Source organism: Diadema antillarum, unplaced genomic scaffold, assembly GCF_040938485.1.
Source record: "Diadema antillarum isolate AM-2024a unplaced genomic scaffold, OU_Dant_1.0 seq00000160_RagTag, whole genome shotgun sequence".
NCBI lineage: Eukaryota > Metazoa > Echinodermata > Echinoidea > Diadematoida > Diadematidae > Diadema > Diadema antillarum.
The window spans coordinates 323,681-351,529 of NW_027271231.1; the positions used below are offsets into that span (position 1 = coordinate 323,681).

The 27,849-nt window shown below is 37.8% G+C and overlaps 1 protein-coding gene across 1 annotated transcript in view; it reads left to right on the top strand.

Annotated features, from left to right (window-relative positions):
• LOC139727956 (uncharacterized) overlaps positions 1-27,849 on the top strand; it is a 96,134-nt gene that overhangs the window by 11,424 nt on the left and 56,861 nt on the right. Inside the window, exons 6-7 of the mRNA XM_071638927.1 lie at positions 17,216-17,345; positions 19,859-19,941. Coding sequence (XP_071495028.1) covers positions 17,216-17,345; positions 19,859-19,941 — 213 coding nt within the window. The remainder of the gene's footprint in view (positions 1-17,215; positions 17,346-19,858; positions 19,942-27,849) is intronic.

Genomic DNA, 27,849 nt, shown 5'->3' on the forward strand with positions numbered 1-27,849 from the left:
AAATAAAAAATCCAGAACTCTGTATCCAACTAATCTAATCAGATTTGAAGCTTGAGATAATTATAGAGAAGCTCTTCTCAGTTTTTGTTTTATTGTTTTACTTTGTCTTTGTTTAAAATTGTTATGTTCCAATAAACACTGTCTTTATGCTCAAATGGTTAAAGAAACAGCAGTAACATGGCAAAAAAAGAAAGAAAAAAAGGCGTTCTCCACTGCATCGGCTTAGCAAGAGTCCTGAACACAAAATATGAATAGCGCCATCTCTTGTTCCTAGTACTGAAAAACAGGCTTTTATATTTGTAGCAAAGGACTGTATGGGCAGGGTATTTATATTGACAAGTACTGACGGACAAGTATCCACATACCTTTTTATGATTATGTTTGTCCACTCTCCTTGTGTTGAATAGTTTTGGCATGAGCCATTGTAAGAAAAATAGATGGGGTTGTCTGTTCCAGAAAGTCATGTTTTGATTTCTTGAAGAAAACAAAGAAAAAGACTGATTGACTTGTTAGGCAAAAAAAATAGAAAAAATAAATAAATATATAAAAAAATGCTTTTAGGATATCATGTAGCCATTTATTAGGAAACTGACCATCCAACTGACCATCCCATGTGCAGAGTTGAATTTTGTTGCCACATGTATAATTCAGCTGTGGACCGTATGAATGCATGAATGCTTAAAGGGGAAGGCTAGTAACTGATCAGTGGGAATCAGTGGAAATGCTGGGAGATGATTGTTCCAATCCTTATGGGATTCATTTAAGAGTTCATTGTATATCTATTGTTGTGTGAAAATGATTTGCTTCAGAACGGTCTCATATTCAAGTAATGTGCAGATTAATGCTCCGTCACTGACCAGGGACGCTAACCTGGAAGCATTAAACTGCATATTACTTGAATATGAGACCATTCTGAAACAAATCATTTTCACACAACAATAGATATACAATGAACTCTTAAATGAATCCCATAAGGACTGGAACAATCATCTCCCAGCATTTCCACTGATTCCCACTGATCAGTTACTAGCCTTCCCCTTTAAAAACAAGTTATTATTATTATTAATAGTATTAGTAGTACCAGTAGGAGTAGTAGTAGTGGTGGTAGTAGTAGTAGTAGTAGTAGTGTTAGTATCACTGTTATCTTGTTTATCATTTTTGCTGTCATTAATATTCTTCTTCCTTATGTTTTCGTACAGTGTATAATACAAAGGTTCACAGTGGTCCTGTACAATGAAAAAAAACCAAACCACTGTGAACAGCTACATGTGTAGAAATGGATGTTTATATGAAAAACAAGTGAACAGAGTCAAGATGGTTGAATACAAGCTTGAAACTTATTTGGGCATCAAAGGTAAGATGGACTCCATGCTTGCTAGGAGTGATACAAAGACCAAGGAAAAGGTGTGGCTTTGTTTTGCTACATTTGTTTGTTTGTTCTCAGGCATTCAATTCACTGAGTGATTATGTAAATGTGTAGAAGGCAATTAGCCTTACCACAAGGCCCCTGAAAATTTAAACTGATGAAATGGTTAAAGGACAAGTTCACCTTCATAGACATGTGGGTTGAGTGAATGCAGCAATATTAGTAGAACACATCAGTGAGAGTTTGAGCAAAATCGGACAATCCGTTAAAAAGTTATGAATTTTTGAAGTTTCTTCTCATCACGGCTGGATGAAAAGACTACTATAGCTTGTGATGTCACATGATTACAACGATATAAAGAAAGAATAAAGAAAATTCAACATATTTCCACTTTTCTTGCATAACAAAAGAACACTCGACTTCTCTCTTTCAGAAGGCAGGGGGAATGATATTCGCCCTAACATGTACATCAGTAGCAAATCAAAGAAATGTGCACTTTATTCATAAAGTAAAGTTTTGTGAAATTCTCCTTTGATTTTCCTTATAGAGTTAAGTACGAATGTGACATCATACACTGTAGTAGTCTTCTCTTCCAGCAGTGACTGCGCAGATACATAAAATATTCGAAACTTTTGAACGGATTGTCCAAATTTCCTCAAACTTTCACTGATGTGTTCTACTAATATTGCTGAATTCTCTCAATCCTTATGTATTTGAAGGTGGACTTGTCCTTTAAATATATATACTCCTGCAAAATCGGTTGTTAGAGAAAGGCTGTATTGGGTGATTTTGTGATATTTACTTTTCTCTCAACAATACAGTTCGCTTTCTTAGTACAGGGGGTTTCTCTGTGATTTGATGCACTTCAATTGTTACAGTGTGTGTCCATGGAATTAGTGGCATACTGCCCTCTAGTGCTGAGATCACACCTACTGTAACTGGCTTGTCAGTCACATTCAGCTGGAAGACTGTTGGGGGTCTATCTAGAGGTTGAATCGTGTATCTTCGACAGATGGTTACATGCATCAGTTTGGTTGTACAATGTACATATCGCCCTCCTGTGGTATGGAGAAGAGATATATTATTTCCCCCCTGAAGGAGAATACTATAATCAAACAGACCTAGTTTAATGCATTTGGCCAGAACAGACAAAGCAAGTGTATCAAAACTTTGATATTTTATACAAGTCTTAGTTTATTAGTGCTTAGTTTATTTAAAGCTATATTTGTTTTGCTTTCTTTTTAGTAGTGTGAAGTAATTATTATGCAAATCTAAAGATGATTTGAAAGATATGTTGTTGTTTTTTCTTATGAACCCAACTGAACTTACGACTACCATAACTAAGAAAATTTGGGCTGTGCTCTGATGAAATAAGGTATTGTATCAAGGAGCATAATCCACATCTGTGTTTCATCAAACGTCAGACCTTTCAATTCTCACACGTTAGGTGTGTGAGAATTGATAATGTGTTATGAATTGTGTTAGATTCTCACCTCGGGTGTCTGCTCATGCTCGGACTCCTGACAAGCTTTTTGTCTGGATTTTTGTTTGGATTTCCAACCACCAAAAAAGTCACAGTTTGAAAAATGTATAATCTATATGTATGTATACGTATACTTCTTTTTCCAGAATAAGTTAAAATATTGGTATGCACCAGATTGCACAATTTATAGCTTAACCCTTTGAAGATGAGTCCTGAGTATATTCGGGCAGGTGTCTCTGGGAAATGCGTGTTGTAGCAAAATCAAACTGTCCTCAATGGATTAAAAATATTAAAGCTCCTCACCATGAGAGAAGGAAGCGCCATTCCCCTGCACCCATGGGTGGTACTGATGTGCCACAAAATCTAACGCCTGGCTACTCTCTGACTTTGACATCTCTAAAACATGTCTGTAGAATTTTTTTTTTTAATGATTGTTGTTGTTGTGTTGTTGTTTTTTCTTTCCTTTTCAGTGCAGAGTTTTTCCTACATAAATGTTTGGCCACTGAGTGTAAGGAGGGAGTTTGTCAAAAGTCCAGAACGATTCTGACCACAAGTGTTGGCACAATCTTTCAGATCTGAGCCCAGTGAGGATTACTGACTATAAAAAATTTTCTGGCAAGCATCTGTGGTTGACTCTCGTACAATTTCAATAATGTCAATTGTGCTGCAAATGCTATTGTTGAAAGAACCAATTGAACTTAAAGGGATGGTACTTGTATAGTATTGGTGACGACGAGGATTAGGCTTTTAACTTTTTGCAAGATACCAAGAAACCACTTTTGAAATAATACAGAGCACACCATTCTAAGATTAATTCTAGGTTTATTAGATGAAAATCAGTCTTGGAACAGCTGAGACATCCAAATACAAAGTAGAACAAAGTGACCCTAATAAAAGGTGGGTCCCACTCTTTTATCAGTATTGCTTTGTTTTGGATATCTCAGCCATTTCAGAAGCAATTTTCATCAAATAAACATTGAATCCCTCTTGGAGTCACAATTATACTCTTTCATATTTCATAAGAGGTTTCTCATTATCTCATCAAAAAATGTTAAAACCCGAATTTAGGTCTCAAACAAAACTAAACGATCCCTTTAAAGGATAATGGTAACCTTTGAGAGGCAAGAGAAATGTCCGTTGACCGTCTTGTATTGCCTTTGGATGATCTTCACAATAATAATTATGTTCAGTGCTCTGAGTGTCTAATGGATAAGTTAGATGTGGTGATCAAGCCAAGATACTATCACTACAAGATCATCTGATTTTCACATTTCACCTCACTTATGGTTTGCTTAAAGGGATGGTATAATATTGGTTGAGGTGAGGATTCAGCTTTTAATGTTTTGTAAGATAATTAAAAACCACTCTATGATATATTAAAGAGCATACAATTCTAAGGAGAAGTAAAAGTTTATTTGATGAAAATTGGTTTTGAAATGACTGAGATATCCAAAAACAAAGTAAAACAAAGAGATCCTTAAAAAGTCCTGGTCTATCACATTTTATTAGGATCGGGTTCTTTTGTTTGTTTGTTTGTTTGTTTGTTTGTTTGTTTTTTAAAATCTGCAGCCCCATCTAAACCAAAACTGTACCATCCCTTTCACTTCAAATCGTCAGCACGTACTACTAGATAATTGAAGATACATACTATTTAATACAGTGTAAATACAATAAATCTCCAAGATTACCCAAGACTGTCTATCCACTTAACTTATTCTAATGCTGTACTCTGATGATATTTCCTCTTTGAATGCATTCCAAGCTCAAATACATTTTGAGCCAAGAACGCAATTGCCGCGTGTCTCTGGAGACTCTCCTCGGATTTATTGCAAAAGATGAGAATCATATGTCTTCCAAGAAGAGAAAGATCGCTATCTAACACCCCACGATGAAAATAGATGTCTGTCCTAGATCCTGACCATGCCTGTGTTTCTCCACACTTGAGGTATCCTGAAAATGTACTGAAGTTACTGGAATTTCAGCCATACTATGAGAAATCCAGCCTGATTCAAGCAATTTACTTTTTGTAAGTGTAGTTACTACAAAATGCAGAAAGAGTGAAGTCTAAGTCCAATTTTCTTTTTATTCACCCTCCCCCTTTACATTTTGAAGGCTACACACGTCTCTTACTTGTTATTCATCCCTCTACTACAGAAATTTCTATTCCTTTTCTTTTGTCTTTCTGACTTTCATTGGGAATGATTATACCATTTGATCCTTTTTATCTTCAATGATATCTTATCAATAAATATCTGTATCTGTCCTTTTCTATCCAACTGTCCATTTCCTATATGTCTGGTGGTTCATGTGTCAACTTAGCAGTTTATAGTTTTCTAATAAATCAGTTAAGAGTACTACATTTAAATGATTTCCAACTGAAATTCCTTATTCTATATTTATTCTATATTTTATGCATTTATTCTTTTTATCCCTTTTTTATTATTTATTCCTTTGCTTCAAGACTTTCCATCGATAAGTAATTTCTCTCCTCCTATCCAAGAGCTGCTTTGAGCTAGAAGATCAACAGTGTTTGCATATGTGTGGAACTTTGAGTATTTGCTAGTCACCTTTTCTTCTGAATCTTATTTAAATACAGGTTGGTGCAAATTGGTACTTGCTTGAATACTTTTCTGCTTTTGTCTTCTCTTGAGAAAGAAAAACAGAAACAGAGAAGGAACAGAGAAAGAGAGAAAAAAAGCAAAAGAAGTGAAGAATGAGAATAAAACTGTTATGCCCTATAGATTGCAATTTCAATTTGGCATCAAGTTATATTGGTGTTAGTGAGACTAAGTGTATAGTACAGTCGAACCTCGCGTATCCGGACAATTCGGGACCGGGGCTCATCCGGATAAGGGATTTGGCCGGATACGGGAGACTCAATGCTTTAAATACATGTACATATACATACACATGTACTGATGTAGCCCATTGTAGTACCACATGTAGTAATGTGTACACTGCAACCTTTTCATTGTTACATTTGGGGATGTTTGGGGATGTTGAAATGTCTGGAGGTAAGCAATTTGGAAGGAAATTTGATGTAATGTATGTTAATCATGTTGGAAGTAATATGTAATTCATGTGTGTTTGGGTAGGAGTTGTCAAGGAGTTGGGAATCCCCCTTTCCTCCCGTAATTATTTTAAAAAAATCATGGCGAGATTGCGTCCGTATAATAGAGAGATCCGGATAAAGGGAGGCCGGATAAGAGAGGTTCAACTGTAGATCGCATGAAAATGTGCCTTTCAAGTGAATTCCTATTAGCTGTGCTAGGGATGTAACACATTCATGGCCATAATGGTACATATTGTGATCATTTGATTTGATCATGCTTGGATGTCAAGAGCCAAAGTCCTGTTACAATGGAGGCAGCCATTTTGTTAAATTCTTTTATTTTATTTTTTTTTTACATGACTGCCAAATATTTGAATACCATTTGACAATATGTCATAAGAATGACACTTCTATCATCAAATGTGCACTCTGGTGACAAATTTGTAGACACAGGGAAGTTGTGCGTGGAGGAAAATGGGGCCCTATACGTATCATGCAACTAGAAATTTTTTGATGCACCCTTGTTGGCCCCTACATCCATACATTCCTTCTGATTCTTCATTGTTGTCTAATCTCATTCCTAGTTTTGTCAAATACCTGGATGTTGACGCGTTAGACAGTACTAGCACTTTGATATCATCTAATAGAAGCACACATGCTTGCATTCATGGTTGCAGATGAATGTGTTCTCATACTTACAGTGCAATGCAACTCCATTTGAAGCCCCGTTTTAACCGAGCCTTTCAAACTAGAGTTACCGCGATAATGTCTGGGTACCGTCCGGGTTATCTTTTTTTTTTTACCCTGCCTGTTAAAAACGGTCCCCACAAAATGTTGCTCAGATTTTGTTTAAATTTTTGCCAAATTCAAACCTAGCCACCTCGGGTAATTATCCCAACATTACCCCAACAACCCTTCTATTAGAACACTTCCGCTGTGACATTCGTTTGATACACCCAACGCGCATGCGCAATATACCAAACAGAATGACACACTGCTTGCCAATCATGTGCATGGATTGTAAACCACACCCCCTTTGCACATGAATGGGTAAATGCAGGTTGTTATGGATACCTACCCGTAGAAGGTTTTCGGTGCATGTTTGTTAAAATGTAGATCAGCAGTTGCAATCTTACAAATTTCATTTGTACAGAGGGAGACAAATTGAAGAAAACTCATACCCCAAGTATTATGTTGTTAGAATGTTGTTCATCTATTTTCTACAGATAGAAAAGGAAATTTTGATAGGGAGGGGCAACAAATATTCTTTGAAAGTTTTGACCTGATCTTAACCAGTACTATTCAGTGTACTTCCTTGTCACTTACATGGATTTGAGGCACTTTTTTTAAAATTGAATTCTTGATAATCTCTGTCATGAAATTGTCTATTAAATGCTCAGTATATGAATATTTTTAGAAGCAGATAGATGGACTTGATGGTTTTAAAGTTGCCTACAAGTTAATTAAATTTTAGTGAACAGAAAGTGCCTCAACTTTTGGAATACTTTTGTCGTGATTCACATATTTCTTTCATTTCCTCAAAGTTGCAGTCTGTTTCCCCCTTACCCCCCCCCCCCCCTTCCACATTCCCCTTGATTTCTGTTAAAAATTCAATAAAATCTGTGCCTTGCATGAGAGCGGGAAAGTAGCATTTCAGTTGCTATCACCATCACCCACGTGAGATGTCGACTGGATTAGGGCATATATCCATGTGTTTGAAGCACTTCCTTTCCCTTTTACCATTCAGACTTTGATAGAAACCATTCCATGTCTTGAGGAGGGAGCTTTGGCACACAAGAAATTGCAAGTAATTGATGTGGTACCACCCAAGGCTTGTGGTGTTCTGAAATCCCGTCTCCACTTTGCAAACAAGAAAATAACACCGAGGGTTGGAGAGAGGGGGTTGAGGTGGAATTTGAATCTTTTATTCATAATCTACCAATTTGACGGCGGAGCCCAGGGGACTTTTTAATTCTGTGACTCTGGCCCTGCAGGTTGGGGATACTTGTGTCAAAATATTGTACTTGAGATAGAAGGGGGGTTGGGGTGGGGACAGTTTTGGAGTGGAGGATTTGCTATGCTCAACAACTAACACCTGGTAGACAACGTCAGGGGGTCAGACTCGTCAATAGAGGGCAGTCTGCCTTTTTCCTGACCTCAGATGAACTTCGTGAAGTATTCATGAACCTATCCACTGATTAAAGTGATGTAGACTTCTGGTATCCAATAGCTTTATTTTCATAGCTTCATTATAAACCATAGGCAAAGAGGAAAAAATGAAGATAGGGAATGGCCATAGGGAAAGAGGAAAAAATGAAGATAGAAAATGGAGTGGGAAGACTTAATACTTGCATTGATCCATAAGAAGCTTGTACAAAATATTAGAATTGATATTACCCTTGCCACAAAAGTAGGCCACAGTTCTTAAAAAAAGCACACAAATTATGATTTTTGAAATGCAGTTACCACACAGTTTGCCCATGAGCAATACGAAAGTTACCATACAAAACCAATGATGTATTCGGTACACTTGAACAGTATGTTGCAAATTGATCTTACCAAAGTGTCATCAGATTAAGCGTGTGTTGGACTTGAAAACCACTTCTTTCTTTTCTCTGTAGAATAGTCCCATTTGTCACTGATGAACATGAGATGTGAATCATAGTGCCAAAATAACAATAATGGTAATCATTAACCATGATCAGAAAAATTCAGTATGATCCATAGTGAGTTGATGTTTTCTTTTTTTATATAGTCAGACCATAGATTTAGAGCAGTTATTAAAACTAAGATGAATAGAAAAATCAAAACTTAAGATAATTTTCAGATTTTCACTGGCAAAGGAATTGCATTTTGCTATTAAACATCATGTAGGACCTAATATGCTTCGTAGTAACTAAGTGTGTGTCCATATTTGGGATTACTGATATCTTCTCTAGGTCCTTCTTAAATGGAATTGAACACATTAACTTATTTTGTAAGGGCAGTCTGGTAGAGAAATCATTGCCACATGTACTTATGTTTGATGAATGAATGGTTTAAGCGCGTAAATCTCACGTGTAAGGGGTTCCCAGATTGGGTTCTCAAATCGTTCAGAATGGCCCCCCTTATTATTCTCCGAGCAGTGCGTGTTTCCATTTAAACAAATGGGATCTGATGCCCGAGTAATGTGTGCTTCGGATCAGGGGGGAGGGAAGGGCGTAATCCCCCCTGTCTCCGCTGACACAACCTGGAAGTGCCATCGGGGTGAGGTCGTGACCCAGAGGTGAGGGGTCATGAGAGTGGGGAGAGGCGGTCAAATACCAGGCCCCACCATTTCCGCATCTTGTTAAGATGAGCCAACTATCCTTCTTTGCCTCCACTATTCGCATGTTTCATTCTTTTTTTCTTTTATTCCTTAATCCGTCCATCTCAAATATGACTAAAAAAAGAAAAAGAAAAAGAAATGTGGTTGCATAGATTTTGCAAATACAAAACAAAACAAAAGCTAACTCTCATTGGATTGGTTTAGATGGGATTTCTTAGTTTTCACATACAGATGTACAGTGTATGTGCAAACTTAACACTTAGTATGGCATGTCATTTGCAATGCATGTTGTGTTGCTGTAAGATTACTTACCCCATTTCATAATTTGCAAAAACAATGATTGGATAGTGGCGTGAAAGTTGTAGGTTGGAGATGTGCATTTATATTATTTAGCTGAGAGTTAAACCAACATTTTGCTTTTGATTTCATGTGAGTTTAGTAAGTTTTCAGAGCTCTTTCTGACTTTAATAGTCCAGATCACCCTGAACATTGTTATATAAACAGTTGTATAAAGCTGAAACTATCATTATTACTGTTATTGTTATTATTTCTTTTTATAATTACTTGTGAAGATCACGTGGAAACAGAATGTTCTCATGAACAGCTCAGTAATATGTTTTTCTCCAAAATATGATCTGTCATCCTTGAAACGTCCAATTAAGAGTTCTAAAAGCAACTTTGCTACACTTGCATGTTTTCAGTATTGGTGCTATCCCTTCAATGATTGTTAAACCTGTCATAGAAAAAAAAACAGAAAAGCAAACTGTACTTCCTTTGTACCCCCCCCCCCCATTAAAAAAAAACCCAGCCCTGATAAAACAGAGAAAAATATGTATCATTTATTTGTATTAATTCATGGTGGTCACATTTAATATGGTACATTGCATGTATATGATTTATGATATATACAGCTTGGGTTATATGTTTTTCTGGTATAGGTTACCAGATGCCTCCTTCAAAAACTAAAAAATGTAGAGTGCCATATCCTGTATTGCAGCTGCAAGAAAAAACAGAGTATTGTGATTCTAACATTGAACACATCACTTTTCTGTGACATTACACACTGCCTCCTGACATTCGTCAAGAACTTGTCAAAACAGTGTAATGGATTGCTCAGTGTACTTGCACCTGAGGTCATAAATACTATAGATATGATGCTTTGAAAGGAATGTTTGTGAAGAATCTCCTCATAATTTTGTTGAGAAATTATGTGGGGCGGGGATGATGAGTTCATTTTCCTCACGGCAGGCAAATGTCTGCCGTGCCCAGCATGCGATTGCATGCAGAAAGTGATAGATGGTCAGTTCTCTTGTCGACATGTACATTATAGGGTGGGACTGTAATCCTGATACTATTAGTATTAGAGTTTGCTGACTACATACGGTTTGTATATGTGTACTCCTGTGTAGAAATTGGCAATCTTTGAACTTTAGCTGCACCTGTCATAAGGAGTGGGTGTTTATGTGTATGTCTGTGCATATATACTGTGTATGTGTGTGTGTGTGTGTGTGTGTGTTTGTGAGAGAAAAAGAAAACTTGTACAAACATTATATAAACCTTGTACAAACATTATATTGTTAAGGGTTTAACCTTGCAAAATAATGCTCCAGAAAGGAATTGGAGATCATTATCGCTGTGTTAACTCATTTGGAAAAATCCAATTTGTTCATTGACCCCAGGTTGATTACTCAGTGTTTTATGAAACTAAATAAAGTCTGACTTAAAGAAGTTTAACTATGGAAAGAAAACCCTTGCCAATGATCATAGTTCTGTGAAATGCAAGTTCTTTATTTGTTTACTAGGATGGCAATTTGATTGTTTGAGTATGATTTAGTTTTTGCTTTTCTCAGAAATAGAATATTGCCTGCATATTGAACATTTCTTGTTCACATTATATGTGAGATGAAGCAAGTGGAAATCTTTCAAATGACAAGACTCCTCTGCAAATTCCCCATCGGCCATTTTAAAGACTTCGTGTACAAAAATGCAGATTTTGTATGAGCTCTGAAATGTATTTGTTTGTTTGTTTGTTTGTTTGTTACCCACGCCGATGAAAATCGGCAGGGGGTTATGTAAAGGGTTCCGTATGTTTGTTTGTTTGTTTGTTTGTTTGTTTGTTTGTTTGTTTGTTTGTTTGTGTGTTTGTTTGTTTGTTTGTTTGTTTGTTTGTTTGTGTACAAGATAACAAGAGAACGGGTAAACGGATTTGCACGAAATGTTCAGGGGATGTCTGGATAATGACAGGAAAGAATCGATTAGATTTTGGTGATAATCGGTTGACCCTTGCAAATTCTGTGCGACCTTTAAGTTTTGACCCCATGGTATAGTGACCACTCCGAAAATTTCCCGTTTCTCACTTTGCGATTTTCCGCTACCATACGAAAACATAAACTCCCAAACGATCGGACTTCGCTGCTCAAATTTTCGTAAGAATTCCGAAATTAACGTTTAGGCCTATTTGAAGGACTATGTCCTTCTGGATTTATGAAAGTTCGTTCTCCGTCGTCACAAACTGGCCCGTATTTTGATGATTTTTCAAATTAAAATTGATTGTTTTTTTCGTTGGAGGAGCATTTGCTCGGTCGCAGTCACACTGCATGATATGCGCGCTCAATGTCAATGCGTGTGCAAGGCCGCTGAAAATGCATCGCGCTCTACCCTGTTGGTGCAAAATAGCATCGGGGACGTTGCGGCGCTCGTTGGTGACCGAATACTGGTGCAGTAGACATTTGCATTTAACCCTTGCATTGAGTAATTCCCGTAGACACTAATCATAGGGGTAATTGCCTAGGGGGTACGTAAATTTTGTTTTTCTTTTGCGCTTTTGTGGATACCATCAAAGATCGTACACTCATACGACCTTTGATATCAACACACTCTCGGCTTGCTATAAGCAAAATATCCCGCAAGAAAACGGCGTATTTCTCGATTTTTAGCGCTTTTTCGGCGACCCGTCGCGTAGACAATACTCTTAAAACTGGACTTAATTCGCGCGCGCTTGGAAAAGTTCCGAATCTGCACTTTTGACGGTGGAATTTGGGATTTTCGATGGATTTTTTGAGGAGACTAAAGGACTTTCCTGTGGTGAATGAGTGTTACCGTATGTGAAATGATGTGATTTGCGTGTGATGTGACTGTAGAACCAAAGATCGTACACTTCAGTGTACGATCTTTGGTAGAACGCACTGGCTGGTGATAAAGGACACTGGCAATTAAGTGACCGAATTCTGGTAGATGACCGAATGCACAGTATGTTTACCCCGACTTTAAAGGCGTGGGTCTGCCGCCTTTGACGGCCCCTCTCTAGTTTGTTTGTTTGTTTGTTTGTTTGTCACCGTGACAACTGTTGGAGAACACTGCATATATGAGGCTTTAGCTGTTTTCCAGTCTGTTTATGGAAGACAAGTCATAGACATACAGTCTGTATCAGGAAATGAAGTGGGCTATCTTTGTAAGATATGAAGCCAAAGTAGATTTCTGTTGCAACTCATCACAGAGTCCATGCAAAGAATGCTATCATCTAACAATGTTAATCATCTCTATGTGGATGTATCTTTTATGTTCACATTTTAACATTTTCCTTCTTACTAAGGCTGCTAAATTGAAATGAGACAGACATTAATCGTACCAAATCTGTTAGATAAATTCATTTTGTATCATGTTATGTCCGCATGCTTTTTCTTATGTGCAGTCTTGAGGAATAGGTGCCATTTTAAGCTATTTCAAAAATGCATTATACTTTTGAATGAACAGACTCAGTAGGGCTAAGTAGACACAGTTCAACTAACAACGATTCCTTCAATCTCCTTTTGGGGGAGCAAAAAGTAAATCTGTTCTTCTCATGCACAATCACAATAGACTCCTCTCTTTGAGTTCTTTGAATGAAAACTATCAAAGCGCAATAATTGCTACAAGCCATGCACAAAAGTGATCCTTAGCCAAATGGTGTCAAAGGTGCAATGTTTAATATCGCACATTTATTCCTGCGCCTGAAGTGCCGACAAGCTTTACTGGTAATGAGCCGTCTTGCGCCCACCTCCCCCCTCCCCGTCTCGTTGACCAAATTCTTTTTTTCGTGTGTACTTACTGAAATCGGGTCTCCGAGGCATGATTAATCTTTGCCTCGTTGTCGTCAGAAGTTTCTAGGTGGGAAAACCTTCACAAGAGTTGAAGATTTGTGTGAACGAGTGTGCGTGTATGTGTGTATTTCCTCTTCCTTTTTTTTTTTCTTTTAGATTGAACTTACGTTAAGCAGAAGTTAATCTTCTCTATGCCTGGCTGGGAATAAATTAGTCTGCCTTGTTTTGTCCGACTCATGGAATAAATAAAGCTTACTCGGACTGCACTTGTGTTCTCCTATAGTTTGAACAATGGATGTTCATTTTGCATTAAAGTATGTGTGTGCAAGTCACTCAGGATCAAGCGTTTAAGAGGATTCCTAACAATAACTTCTGTGATTTTTTGTGTGAAGAAAAACAAGAAAAGAAAGAAATATGTCCATCAAGCAAAAAAAAGAGATTTTGAACGAGGGGGAGATCCGCCAAGCAAAATATGAGAACATTCTGTGTATTGTTACTGAAAACAATGAGCATGATGGAGGTGTTGAACTCATTAAGTAAATTGTGAATGACCGCATCCTCATTTCTGTTACACAGGATATGACAATATGCATGTACACTATACCCTACCCTATTTTGAGACAAGTGAACTACATGTAGAAGGCAAATTTTGCAGTATTGATGAGTGATGTTCCTAAACCATACACTGGCTTGAAACAGATTGATATGGATTTAGCTCATTTATATGGCAATCTCCTCATAAAATGGTCCGTGATGCACTTTTAAGCACTGTACTTGCATGTACAGTGTACATGTATTTGCCAATTTGGTCTACCTGTGCAATAATGCTCAGAGAACAACAGTATGCTGAAAAGTGATGATGATGATGAAACAGCATTTGTATAGTGCCATTTGTGTGTAAAAGCATTCAAAGGTGCCCGGCTCTCATAATGTGTCACACATCATTCACACAAAGTTGCTGGAAAAGATAGATCTTCAGTTCAGATTTGAAGATATATATGAGGTTGTTACAATTCTGAAGTACAGATGTAAGACTGGTGCCTCCAGACCAAATTATCACAAAGTGTTTGTTTGTTTGTTGTTGCTGTTTTTGTTATAATCTACAAATGGTAAATTATGCCTTTAAGCATGAGAGTGTGATTTCAGATTGTGATTGTGACTGAATGGCAAATGCAGTGATAATGATAATGATGACAATATGTGCCGTCAAAGTGTGTGTAATGCATTAACCACACTTCACTAGTTCTTGTGCTCATTCTGTTTCATTGACCCCTGCATAAGTCCTCACAATAATACAGTGAAGGAGATGGGAAGAATGTCAACAATTTGAAAATCTAGGTGCCAGTTCCCAGATGTCAGACATAAGCATAATACTTTTTGTTGCTCTCATGCGATGTACTTGAGTTTCTCATTGGTTTCAGTATCTCTCAGGCAATCTGGGCGGTTTTCCGATGGAATAGGGGGGAGGGGGTTGGATTCAACCTCGCAACATTGAGTAATGAGGTTCATAAATGTTTGATTATAACCTCAATGAAAGACGACATCTATCACTGGCCGCGACAGTTGGATACTAACGAAATGCTGTGCTGCTTGTGGAGATTGAAGAGCCGGTACCAGCGTGAAATCCACTTTCCTTTGCTCGTTACAACAAGTTTACGACAAGATTGCCTGTAAGAACATTTCATGTGGTGTCAACGGCAGTGCCTGCCTTTTTTAAGCTGTGGTGCCTAAATCTGATCAAATTGAAGTCACAAGCGTGGTGGCACAATGAGAATTTCAGCGTGGGACCGCCCCAACACAAAAGTAGAAATGGATGACAATTGGATCTTTGTTTGCGTAAGCAGTAATATGTGTGGCCTGTTGTTTTTGCAATAGTGCATTCTTTTCTTACTTCCTGGTGTAAGGATGTTGGGATGCACATAAAAATTGTGGTGTCAGCAAATAAATGAACAGTATGTACTGTATTTCCATGCCTATTCCAGGTTCTCTTGTCCATCCTTTCTCATTGATGGCTAGTATCCACTATGATTTGTTGATGTGGGTTGTGTACAAATGCAGGACCACAAAAACAACAATTCATGATATATGTGACCGTGCACCTCAAAACGAACATAAAGTCGCACACACTGATTTTGCGTGAGGACTGAAAATAAGTGAAATGGGTCAACCTAGCCGAACTTGACTTTTTCATATTTTCTGAAAGAGCAGGTCTTCTTTTACATCATGCTAAAATTTGGTATCATAAAACGAGCAGGAAAGTGTGTTTTTTAGCAGTTTATCTCGAACATTTTTGGTAGAATAGTGTGATTAGGTGTGTCTTTAGAATCCCTTTTTCATTTCTGAAAAACCTTGTCCACACTCTTCACTTTCAACTCTAATAACTTTTGAAAGGATAGTGCTACTGCTTTGAAAGTTGGCATTAATTATGGACAGAATGTGTTAATGGGGCATGTTTAATTTCAGTTTAATCTGATAATCCCTTCATTGTTGTTACTCTGGTGGTTTACTTCCTGTTTTTTGTCCCAGTCATCGCACAGCCAGCACGGTTTTGTAAAGATTAAGCGCTTGAATAGACACTGTACTTCAGAGCCTCTTTTCTCAGTTCACACTTTTCCTGAGTTTGTGCTTTCTTTCCAATATTTAGATAGGTTAGGAGAGTCCATTTGATTTGAGTTATACATCATTTTAAAGCTTAAAGTCTGCTCTTTCAGAATATGGTCTTAACTAAAAATTCATGTCTGGCGACTTTTTGTTCGTTTTGAGGTGCACGGTCACATATGATATGATGGGGGGGGGCAGGGGGGCTCGGGGCCCCCACTTTTCTTGCGCCATACAAAGGAGTACATAAGGTGTCACTTTGGGTCCCCACTTTTTTTCACCCCGGAAGTGCGTAAGTCGCACTAGAAAGAAATAGATAGAGACCTTGAAGTGTGAGCGCGGTAATGTTAGTTTTTTTTTACGCTGAAGACCTTTTTTGTTTGTTTGTTTGTCAGCTGAAGAAACCCGGAAGTGGAATGAGAAAGATGAGCTGAAGACCCTTTTTTTTGTGCTTGTTAGTTCATAAAACCCGGAAGTGGCCCCCCCCCCCCCCCCCCACACTTTTGAAAACGCTCCGCCGGCCCTGAGTCTGTTGCCAGCAGTGGTCAAGTTCATAACAACCATTTGCCACAAATCACATCGCAGTCTGCTGCATTGGCAGGGATCATAGTGGGTGATTTCAAGTTATGGTGCAGGTGCTAGTGTTAGTGCTATCTCAACACTAGCACCGACAAAAATCCTGCACTTGAAATCAGGCGGTGTTAGCAGCTAGTGTTGAGCCTTGCATTGAGTGTTGTCTGCTGAACCAAGCTCCACTATCCTTGTTGGCGATTTAAGTGCTCTTTCCCCATTGGCTCACACCAGCCCCTAGGGATTATCAAACTTGTCACTTCAAGATTGGTTTTGGTGTTAGTGTCGCTATACAACACTGTGTATGTGTAGGAAACATTGTCCCTACTCTCCATCAGGTAGGTGCATAGCCTATGTTAATACAATTGTCGCACGTAAGACATGGATACACAAACCTCTAGACATGGCCAGACACAATGTATGTCTGAGCCTGGGAGCAAAATTAAAATTGTTGTGTTTTGAAGAAGTGATGAAAATATTGTGGCATAATGATCTGTCTTCTCCATCAAGTGTCTAAGAACTACATACATGTGCATCTATGCATATTTGACTAGAAACAAGCACCATGACTGTATTCGCCTTGCACTTCTTTAACATGTGATCATATAAACTTTGTAATGCTGTGAAGATAATGCTAGTGTGTCAGTCAGCGATAATTACACACACAATGCCCTCCCCCCCCCCCCAAAAAAAAAAAAGAACAACAGATCTTTATTACGTGTTATTCTTATCAACCCTTCATTTTCAATGTATCTTTCAGTCTTGCATCAAAACTCATACTCCAACAATCTTCCTCGACGTTGAGCTGGATGAGAGAGGCACCCTTTCTCAACCTCTTCCTCAGGGCTGGAATGCATTCATCTATGTACTCTCAGGGAAAGCGAGCTTTGGTAAGAAGGGGTTCCAGTCTTCATTCATGTACTGCATTGTATGTTGATCCCATCATACAAAGTGAGATGTTATTGTCATAGCACCGTAAGTTTGCTTGGAGGATTCTTTTGACATTGCAGTACTAAGTGTGGCTGCCATAGTAATTACTACTCTGTACAGAGTCACCCCACATTACGGTATGTAACTTCTTGCACTATTCATTGATCAAGCACCATTTACTCATGTGTATTGACAACCTGCACTGCTGTGCTATCGCGCTATGATGCCATTTAATATATTTAGGTGTTTGTGTTGTTTTGTTGTTGTTGTTGTTGTTGTTGCAACAGTGCAACCATCAAAGTCCGATTTGTTTGACGCAGGCTCATGACTGTGTGACGTCAGCTACGGTCCTGCAGGACCAATACTAGTACTTTAAAAAGCACAATTTGAAGAGCTTTGCCACATGCAGCCCTCGGGAATGAAAAAAAGAGTTTGAGGGGTGACAAAAAAATAAAGAATTCTGGAAAAATATGTTGTGATGAGAGAGAAGTTTTGGCTCAACACCAACCTCTAACCAACCCTCTCACCCTGGTTGCACTATTAAAAGATGTACTGTAGCTCGTCATATTTTCTTGTTGTTCACAAGCATCTCTCAACCCAGCTTGCTTATCCATTAACTCCCCACCGGCATCGCTGCCCGACACGAAATGCATTTGTCACACTAATGATGTAAGTTTGAAAGCGGATGAGATCCTGAAGAAGAAAACTTTCACCATAAGACTTTTCTAGTTTTGCTGAGTATACTTCCAGTTGTATCTGTTTGATTATTGCTATATTTGATGATTGTTATATTTGAGGTTATTTTTGATGACATAAACAAATAATGTCACATCTATTAAAGGGACTGTACAGTACTGTTTGAGGTAGGGATTCATGTTTTGAACATTCCTAAGTGAGATAATGAAAAGCCTCTTATGAAATATGGAAGAGCATGTAATTCTAAAAAGGATTCAACGTTTATTTGATGAAAATTGGTTTTCAAATGGCTGAGATATCCAAAAAAGTGCTCATAATAAAAGGGGACATGCCCCAACTTTATTAGTATCTCTTTGTTTCACCTTGTTTTTGGATATCTCAGTCATTTCAAAACCGATTTTCATCGAATAAACTTTTTATTCCCCTTAGAACGGCATGCTCTTTGACATCTCATGGAGTGGTTTCTGAATATCTCACAAAACGTTAAAAGCTAAATCTTCACCTCGACCAGAACTGTACACACCCTTTAAACTGGAAAAAATCTTGATCATGCAGTGGAACTTCTGCTAAAATGCCAAATGGTCTGCACTTCATGTATAGTTCAGTTTGAATCTGTGAGAAACCAGGCATTCATCAACGAAACGAAATGTGAATATTTTGTTTTTATTGTTTACGACTTCTGCCTTACCATCCTGTCAGTTGCAAAACTTTTATTTATCCAAGCTCCACTGTAAACAAAAGACATGACCTTGACACTTCATAGACATCATTGTTAGCTTGCTTTATGAAATGAGGAAGAGCAATTCTTCTGAATAGGTTGACTGGATGTCATGCATAACCCAGACACTTGAAGAATCTAACTGCTGTCTTGATGATGTGAATCCTTCTCACAAAAAGAATGAGCCCTGTCTTTTTTTTATTCATTGTTTAGTAGACAGAGAGAAGACAAATAATACCCTTAACTTGCAGAATATGAAAGGTTTCCAACTCAGTCCTTCTGAACTGAATTTGTCTGTTTGTTTGTTTATTTGTTTGTTTTGTCAATTAATAGAAACACTATTTCATTAGAGTTTTTGATGATAAACACAGGATTGCTCCATTAATGCCGCTTGGCCTGCTTTGACATGGAGCATTTTGCATGCATCAATTTTTTTAAGAGTACACTCGGTCACATTGTACTATGCTAGGAAATGAATATGTACATTAACAAAGGATGAAATCAAGTATGAAAGCAGTGGAAAATAAGACCAAAGCACTTGAGACATATCTATATGGCATACATGTAGTTGGAAAATATGATAGTACAACTGTATAAAGAAATGAAATTGATTTGAATGGAATGAAAGATATTTGGCTACTTTTATCAGTTAGGAGGAACAATTATGAAAGAAAGTAGAGGGATACATAGATCATTGCTTCTTGTTTTTTTGGGTTTTTTTTATATTTGAGTCTTGGTTATGATAGTATGTGCAATTGATTTGTCAGATTATATCTTACAGCATAGATGATTATTATTCTGAACCTCTGTGAAAAGTTGAAAGTGAGGATAAAATGTTTAATTTTTTTTTTGGGTGGTCTAAATAACTGCATACATTGTAGTTTGCTAATCAACTTCAACTTATCTCGTTCTCCCTCTCTCTCTCTCTCTCTCTCTTTCTCAATCTACACGTATCTCTTACCCACCCTCTATTTCTCTTGCCGTGAGTGTGTCTGTTTGCCTGTCTGTCTATCTGTCTTTGTCTCACTATAACTTTTTGATTCAATCTGTTTCACATAGGTCCACCAAAGCAACAGACTGAAGGAACAGAGCGTGAGATATTGCTACTGACTGATGGTCAACATATAGAGGCTACCAACAAGGTACTGTCAAAGTGTGGCATGGAGATTTATTTCTTCCTCTTTATTTATTTAATTCCTTCTCTCTCTCTCTTTCTTTTTTATTGAAACAATATGAAAAGCATTCAAAACATTGAGCACTCAGGGTGGAGCAACACATCACAAAAATAAGTGGTAAATAATATGTGCTAAAAATTTATTCTCAGTGTGACAAAGGTCGAAGGCAGTTGTCTGTATAAAGCATGTGTGAAATGAGTGACTGCTATCAATGGCAACTGGAGTTGTGGAGCTGTTGAGTTACTGTCAGAAGCTGGGTATGTTATGAGTTGTCATCCATTTGGAACCAGAAAGGCAATATTGCAATATAGTGGCTGGAATTATCACCTTTTTGCAGCCCAGCTGATGACTATAGTCTACAGTAAGGGTTAGGTTTTTTTCCATGTGCTGTACATTTTTTTCTTGAGTACCGAGATATTGGAATGTGCTGAATATGGTGTATTCAACTTTCACTTTTTATCTTGGAGTTGCAAGATAACAGTAAGTCTTGTTCCTCCGAGCAGACTGACTGATACCGACCTTTTCATTGAAATCATGGATAAATCAGGCACTGAATGTACAAGTGCAGACATACAGTAAGGTGTCCACAGTGATATGGCTCATTCAAATGTCTCACAATTGTTGAGTTCAGTGATAGCATCTTTTTCTTTATTTTGGAATTGAGTATATTATTTCTTTAATGAAAAGTAATGTCCCTGAAATTGCATGTAAACCTGCATGTGTGTTGACATAAATAGAAATTTTCTGCAATGACTGAGGACTGAGGATGGAAACTCCCTTTAAAACTTTGCCACTATCAAGGGTCACAGAGGAATTCACATTTAAAGGAGAAGTCCAGACAATATTTATAATTTCACATCATGTAGTACATACAATGTAAATTGACAGCATCATGTAAAGATTTGTGGGATTTATTGTGGTCTTTGAGTAGAGAAACCAATGCTCTGAAAAATCCTAAACAAATTACACTGAACAATGATGATGATGACAAAGGAGGCTCACATATTTCAGAAATGTAGCAGTGTAATTCCATTACAATACCACTTGCTTAACAAGTTCACCTGAGTGTGCAGAATCTATGCATGCCTTCTTCTTTTGTTCTAGATCTGCTTCCTTGAGCCCCAACTCGTGCATTCTTAAAATGGTGAGGCTGTCATGTCGTCATTATCGTTGTTCATTGCAATTTGTTAGGAATTTTGAAAACATTCCTATTCCTCATCCCAGTCACTATAAATTCTGAAACTCTGTACCCAGTATAGGCAATTTATAGTTGTTCAAATGTTAAAGTCTGAAAATCATGCGGAGGTCTCCTCTAAAAGACAGCACAAGACAATTATGTGACCTTCACTTTTTGGATTGTTTTCAAGGCAGAGAAAGAGTAAAAAGAAATAGCTGCAGGGGGAAATATATAACAGAGAGAGAGAGAGAGAAAGTCAGGCCAGTAGTGCCTTTTAGTGCCAGTTATTGAACTGAAATACAACATGTATTTTTACTTGTGAAAGTGAAACCTGGCAATATGTGATTGAAACTGATTGAATGTTCCCTTTGTGGAAATTGGAGCTCATTCCTCTCCAAGCAACTATCGGGAAATGGATGCACACCGCAAATGGAAAACAAAAACTCGGCGGCTGTTATCTGTTCTGTCTCTCCCTTTCTCTCTCTCTCTCTCTCTCTTTTTTCTCTTACTCTCTCTAGGCCCATTCACATACACCAAAAAAGTATGATTCAAGTCACAATTCAAATAGTACTTTTTGTTTGTGTGTGCTGTGGTTCACATGAGTACACGGAAAAAAACAGTTATGATCCAAATCACTCCTGTTCAGGAAGGAAAACTACAACCAAAATTGCACTGGTTAGAGGGTGGCCAAACTGCACATGGGTGAGTCTTGGCACTTGACCTAATACCTAACTTTGACCTGATGTGCAACTTCAAAAACTTCAATCCAGAGTATGTTAACTGTTGTAGCCACTCACAGTGTACCACGACCAATCGTTCTTGATCGACCTATATAATGCACCTGCTTTGTGTAAACTATCTGTGAACAAACCTGTATACAGTATGTTAATGTTATACTACACTATAGTACAAGTACGAGGGATTCGATTCTGTTTGTGTTCATTTGGTTTTGAAAAGATTGGACGATCGACTGTCAGTGCTCAGTATACAGCTGTACCAGCACATAATAGGCGTAGAATGTGTCAACGAAGAAGAAATCACAGGGAGCATTTTTGGGAATGTTTTCACTGCGGACAAATTCATGAGATCTCCTGGCAGCGTACGGGTCATCATTGCAAGTCACTTGCTCAATCTGGTCACTGCTCAAGTCCCTGCACTGTAGGAACAACAACATGCGGGCAACTTGGAATGATGGATGCAGCTCTACAAAACAATACACAGGAAGAAGGGCACAGCAACACACAGGAAGCACCCCACACGCGCCTTGCATTTTGGGATATTAAAAAAATATATTACATGATTTCAGCACAAAATTCATACACACTTCGCACCACACCTAATTGTGACCATTCAGAAACATCACACTTTAAGTGATGCACAGAGCACGATTTGAATCTTACTGATAGTCGCGATTATTATGACCACACACATTTGAAAAAAAAAAAAAGTTTTTTGCATTACAATTCAAATTGTAGCCAAAATAATCCCCAACTCTTGGTGACTGTGTGAATGGGCCTCGGTTTCTTTCACTTTTATCTCTATAGTCTTGCTTCAAGAAAATAAGTGAGATCTTTCCTTTTGTGTCAGTGCCATGTCTTTTATTTGGTTTAATCCAGAAATGGCAAATCTTAGTTGATAAAAAGAAAAGCAATAGAGAGAGAGAAAGAGAGTGAAGAAAATTTTCGCTTAACCTGTGAGAAAGAGGAAGGAACATGTGCGTCTGGGACATATGGTCTTCACCTCTCTCTGTGCCCGCCAGGATCCCACCCCAACCCCCTTGACGTCAACAAATGCAGTATTTATAGGGACTCCTGTTCCTCTCCTCCCCATTATTTGGTGCTGAGATAACCCTGCCTTTCCTGCCATCCCTTTTCCTCTTCCAGCAATCAGATCAGGAAAACTATGCAGCGATGTTTGCCGTCTGTTCTTGCGTTTTGCTTTCTTGCCTTTCCCTTTTTAGGCAGGGTTAAAAAAAAAATGAAATAAAAAAAATGAACTGTTCACTGTCCCTGCTCGTTTCTTTTTTGAGGCTGCGTCCCTTTTTCATCTTTTTCATTGGAAAAACTGTATTAAAAAAAGAAAAAGAAGCATACCGTCTCTTTTCACAAATTCAGATTTTTTTCTTCCTTTTGAGAAAAAGATCGCATTAGTATATTTCACATTTATGCATCAACTTTTCTACTTGTTGAGCCCATAAAAAAAAACAACAACTGGTGGCTACATTGTATCTAGAAAAATAGTTTGACTGGTTGTTATGAAAAATTGTTTTAATGGCCATTTTCAGAAAAAAAACACCTGTGGCCTCCTTTTTTTTCTGCAGAGGCAGGCTGCTAAACATGTTGTTTCTTTTTTCTTTTTTTTAAGCTTCAATTTTTGCATACAGAGAGGATATCTAATTCCAACTACAGATGTACCTCAATTGCAATTTTTTTGAATGAATTGTGACAAATGCAGTGCTTCACCATTTGGCATGGCATTTGAAGCCTAAAGCCTGATGTGTGTCATAATTAGATGATGCCAGTTATAGCCTCATAGCCTGTGTTTCTTGCTTTGTGACCAAAACTGTCTATAGCCAAAGAAAGTTTATATGTGACCTGTCACAACAAAAGGATCCTAAAGTCGCTGACGGCTGAGATGAGAAAATCGAATTTGGAGTCAGATCATCAAAATTGATCGAAACTATCGGATTTCTGTTTTTGGCATAATTTTGTAGTCTTATGTATCGTCTATCATTTGCCAAAATTTCGAAGTTAAATGATCAAAGGAAAAGCAAGGAATTGGCAGTTTTCTGGGCCATAATTTTCCAACTTTCAACGGAACAGAAACGTGTCCAAAAGTTTGGATTAAGCGCCACAGACAGACTTAACCACTAGCAGCGAGGGAGTGATCTTATTGGTCAGTGCATGGCATCCTGGTTACTGATTGGTTAAGCATAGACCACTGGCGCTAAGCTTGAATGAACATCATGGAGGTTGCTAGGAGCATGCTAGGAGCATGCCTTCTATTGTCAAGAGGTGAAAACTGTCTTGCCTCCCGTTGATCATAATAGCGTCAGAAGGAAAACTTTGAAGGCCGTTTTCTTGAAACGCTGATTTCCTAAACCACTCATCATGTGCTAATGAAATCATCTATATCTCCGCAACCGAGTACTTTTATGAGTTGTGTTTTATATGAAATTAAAGTGGAAGAGTAAGGGAATCACGTCATGTCATTTTCTGAAATTCGTCCTCCTCCGACTTTCGGATCCTTTTGTTGTAGCGGGTCACATATTCTCTCATTCATTGTCACAGGAAGGCATCTTCCAGCAAGCCTCATTTGTGCAATCTTCCGCTATTTCATTATGAGATTATACAGTATGTATTAAACAGCCAATCTTGAGGTTTTACACCATTTAGATCTAGTGAATTCTGTCTGGCACTGTTTTTGTTTTTTTAGCCAGTTGAGGATGAGTCCCGAGTATACTCGGGCAGGTGTCTATGGGAAATGCGTATTGTAGCAAAATAAGCCCATCCTCAATGGGTTAAGAAAGAAACAAAAAGATCACAATAGCTTTCCTTTAATCTTCACTGAATTCCATATTAGGCGTGTTCATTCTTTTCCCTTTTTTTTTGGCGGGGGGAAGGGTGGGGATGGGGAGTGAAAAGAAAGAAATGATTGATAATCAAGATTTTTGTGGCAAACCTGCTGCGGTCTTCTTTCCACATGTTTGATGAAGAATGCATGCAGTTGTACGCAGATCAGCGGCCGCGCCCGAATGCACCATGTTATGAGCTCACATACAGTGAGTCAAGTGTGAAAAATGCTGTCTCATTATGAATTTGATGTGTGTTTGATAGAAGCTCACTGCTATTTTGACAGCTGTTTTATATTTGTGTCTTTTGTTATCTGCCTCTTTTGTGCGAAACATTCGAATTGATATGAGGTTTGAACAATTAATGGGTTTATAGTTCCACGAACTGCACGGTGCGCATTATTCACAATACTGCCAATGTTGACAGTTCATCAGTCATGGCAGACTAGCTGTGAGTTTGTGCACAAACAAAATATCAAATATCTTTGTACGGAATTATTGGAAGATTTTAAACAAAAGTGCTTGGGATTATGTCTATTATACGTCCTGCTTGATAAAGCTGAGAGAAGTCAAGTTGATTTGAAGGGAATACACACAATATCTCCACTGTTTTCATGGAAGAATAATTGAAGACCTGAATATAAGAACGACCCAAGTCCAATTTTTGGCCAAATTCAGTTTGACATGGGAAATCGTAGCTTATGCATTGACTCATCTTGTGTATAAATGATAAATCCTAATTACCCCCGGAAGTGCCTGAAATGAATGAGTTAAATCTTATATGAATGTAAGAATGAAAGACTTGGGTCATTTTTACATTCATATTATAGCGCCCTCTCTCATCCTTCCCTCATCTCTATAGCAGAATATCATGTATATGAATCAAAGAACGACCCAAGTCCATCACACAAAATGGCCTCTCCACAATTAATGTAAGTGTTAATTGTTATAATAATATATGTTCTAATTTGTATATACAATGTTGCCTTCCCATCACAGTTAAATAGAATATTATTGGACAAATAAAAAAGATATGATGTTTTTCTAAGTTTACTCGAAATGGTCTTCCATGGACTTGGGTCGTTCTTATATTCATATACTCAATTGTAAAAGAAAGTAGAGGGTTAGATAAATTGCTCCCTGCTAAATTTCTTGTTTATACAACTGTACCTCTGCCATGAAGTGTTGCCAGAGGCATTATTACAATAAGTGCGATTGATTCATCAGAGAGTATATTATCTTGCAGCATACAGAGGATACTCTGTGCTGATGTTAAGAGTTAACAGTGGGGACAAAACATTGGTTTTGTTTTTTTCTGGTTGTTTTTTTTTTTTGTAATGGTGTGATGAACAATACATGCAGTAGTACGTAGAATAATCATGGCAGTACCTGAATGCACCATGTTATGTACTCACATATTATATGTGACCGTGCACCTCAAAACGAACATAAAGTCGCACACACTGATTTTGCGTGAGGACTGAAAATAAGTGAAATGGGTCAACCTAGCCGAACTTGACTTTTTCATATTCTCTGAAAGAGCGGGTCTTCTTTTATATTACGCTAAAATTTGGTATCATAAAACGGGCAGGAAAGTGTGTTTTTTTAGCAGTTTATCTTGAACATTTTTGGTAGAATAGTGTGATTAGGTGTGTCTTTAGAATCACTTTTTCATTTCTGAAAAACCTTGTCCACACTCTTCATTTTCAACTCTAATAACTTTTGAAAGGATAGTGCTACTACTTTGAAAGTTGGCATTAATTATGGACAGAATGTATTAACGAGGCATGCTTAATTTCAGTTTAATTTGATAATCCCTTCATTGTTGTTACTCTGGTGGATTACTTCCTGTTTTTTGTCCCATTCATCGTGCAGCCAGCACGGTTTGGTAAAGATTAAGCGCTTGAATAGACACTGTACTTCAGAGCCTCTTTTCTCAGTTCACACTTTTCCTGAGTTTGTGCTTTCTTTCTAATATTTAGATAAGTTAGGAGAGTCCATTTGATTTGAGTTATGAATTATACATCATTTTAAAGCTTAAAGTCTGCTCTTTCAGAATATGGTCTTAACTAAAAATTCATGTCTGGCGAATTTTTGTTTGTTTTTAGGTGCAGGGTCACATATGTAGATAGAGGGAAGTGTTAAAAATGCTATCATTATATAATGTGCCTCAGAAGCTCACCACTACTTTGGCACCTTTTTTATTCATTACCTGCCTGTTTTGTGTGTGTGTGTGACATTTGACTTAATATTTAACATAACTTTGGAACAAATGAGTAGTTTCCAGGAACAGCATGGTATACATTCTTTACAATAACACCACTACCATCATTATGAAACATGCGTTGAGAACCTCACTGCTCCTCTTGCGGCTTCCAGACGTATTTGTTAACTGCCCATTTTGTGTGTATGACATTTGACTATCAAAATAACATAACCTCAGAAGAAATGAGTAGTTTCAACGAACAGCATGGTATACATTCTTTACAATAACACCAATACCGTCATTATGAAACATGCATTAAGAACCTCACTGCTCCTTTGGCAGCTTCTCTATGTGTTTGTTAACTGCCTGTTTTGCAGGGGCGGATCCAGGAATTCTGTAAAGGGGGGCATGACTAATATTTCTGGTGGCACTTCCGGGTTTCATTTCATGTTTTTTCTCTTTATTTCTTTTGTTTTTCATGAAAAATAAAGGGGGGCGTGCGCCGGTTGCGCCCCCCTCTGGATCCGCCACTGTGTTTTGTGTGTATGACATTTGACTAAATAACATAGCTTTGGAACAAATGAGAAGTTTCCTCGAAAAACACCCTATACATTATTTGAAATAAGACCAATAATTTGGAGTTCTGCCTTTGTGGCAGACCATGGCACTCCCTGCCCATACTCCCTGCCATTAAATTCAGGAAAGAGACATAAATGAAATTGATAAGTTACAGTGTACAGTGTAGTTGTTAATGCGTGGAATCATACATGTATACACCTGTACACATATATGTCAAAGTTGAATCTTTGGTTGTCACTTTGAGTGTTAAAGTGTATGATCTGTACACAGAAATGTAGATTTCTGACATTGTAGGTTATTGTAGTGGTAATATCCCTATGAAATATAAGAGTGCAACGTTAC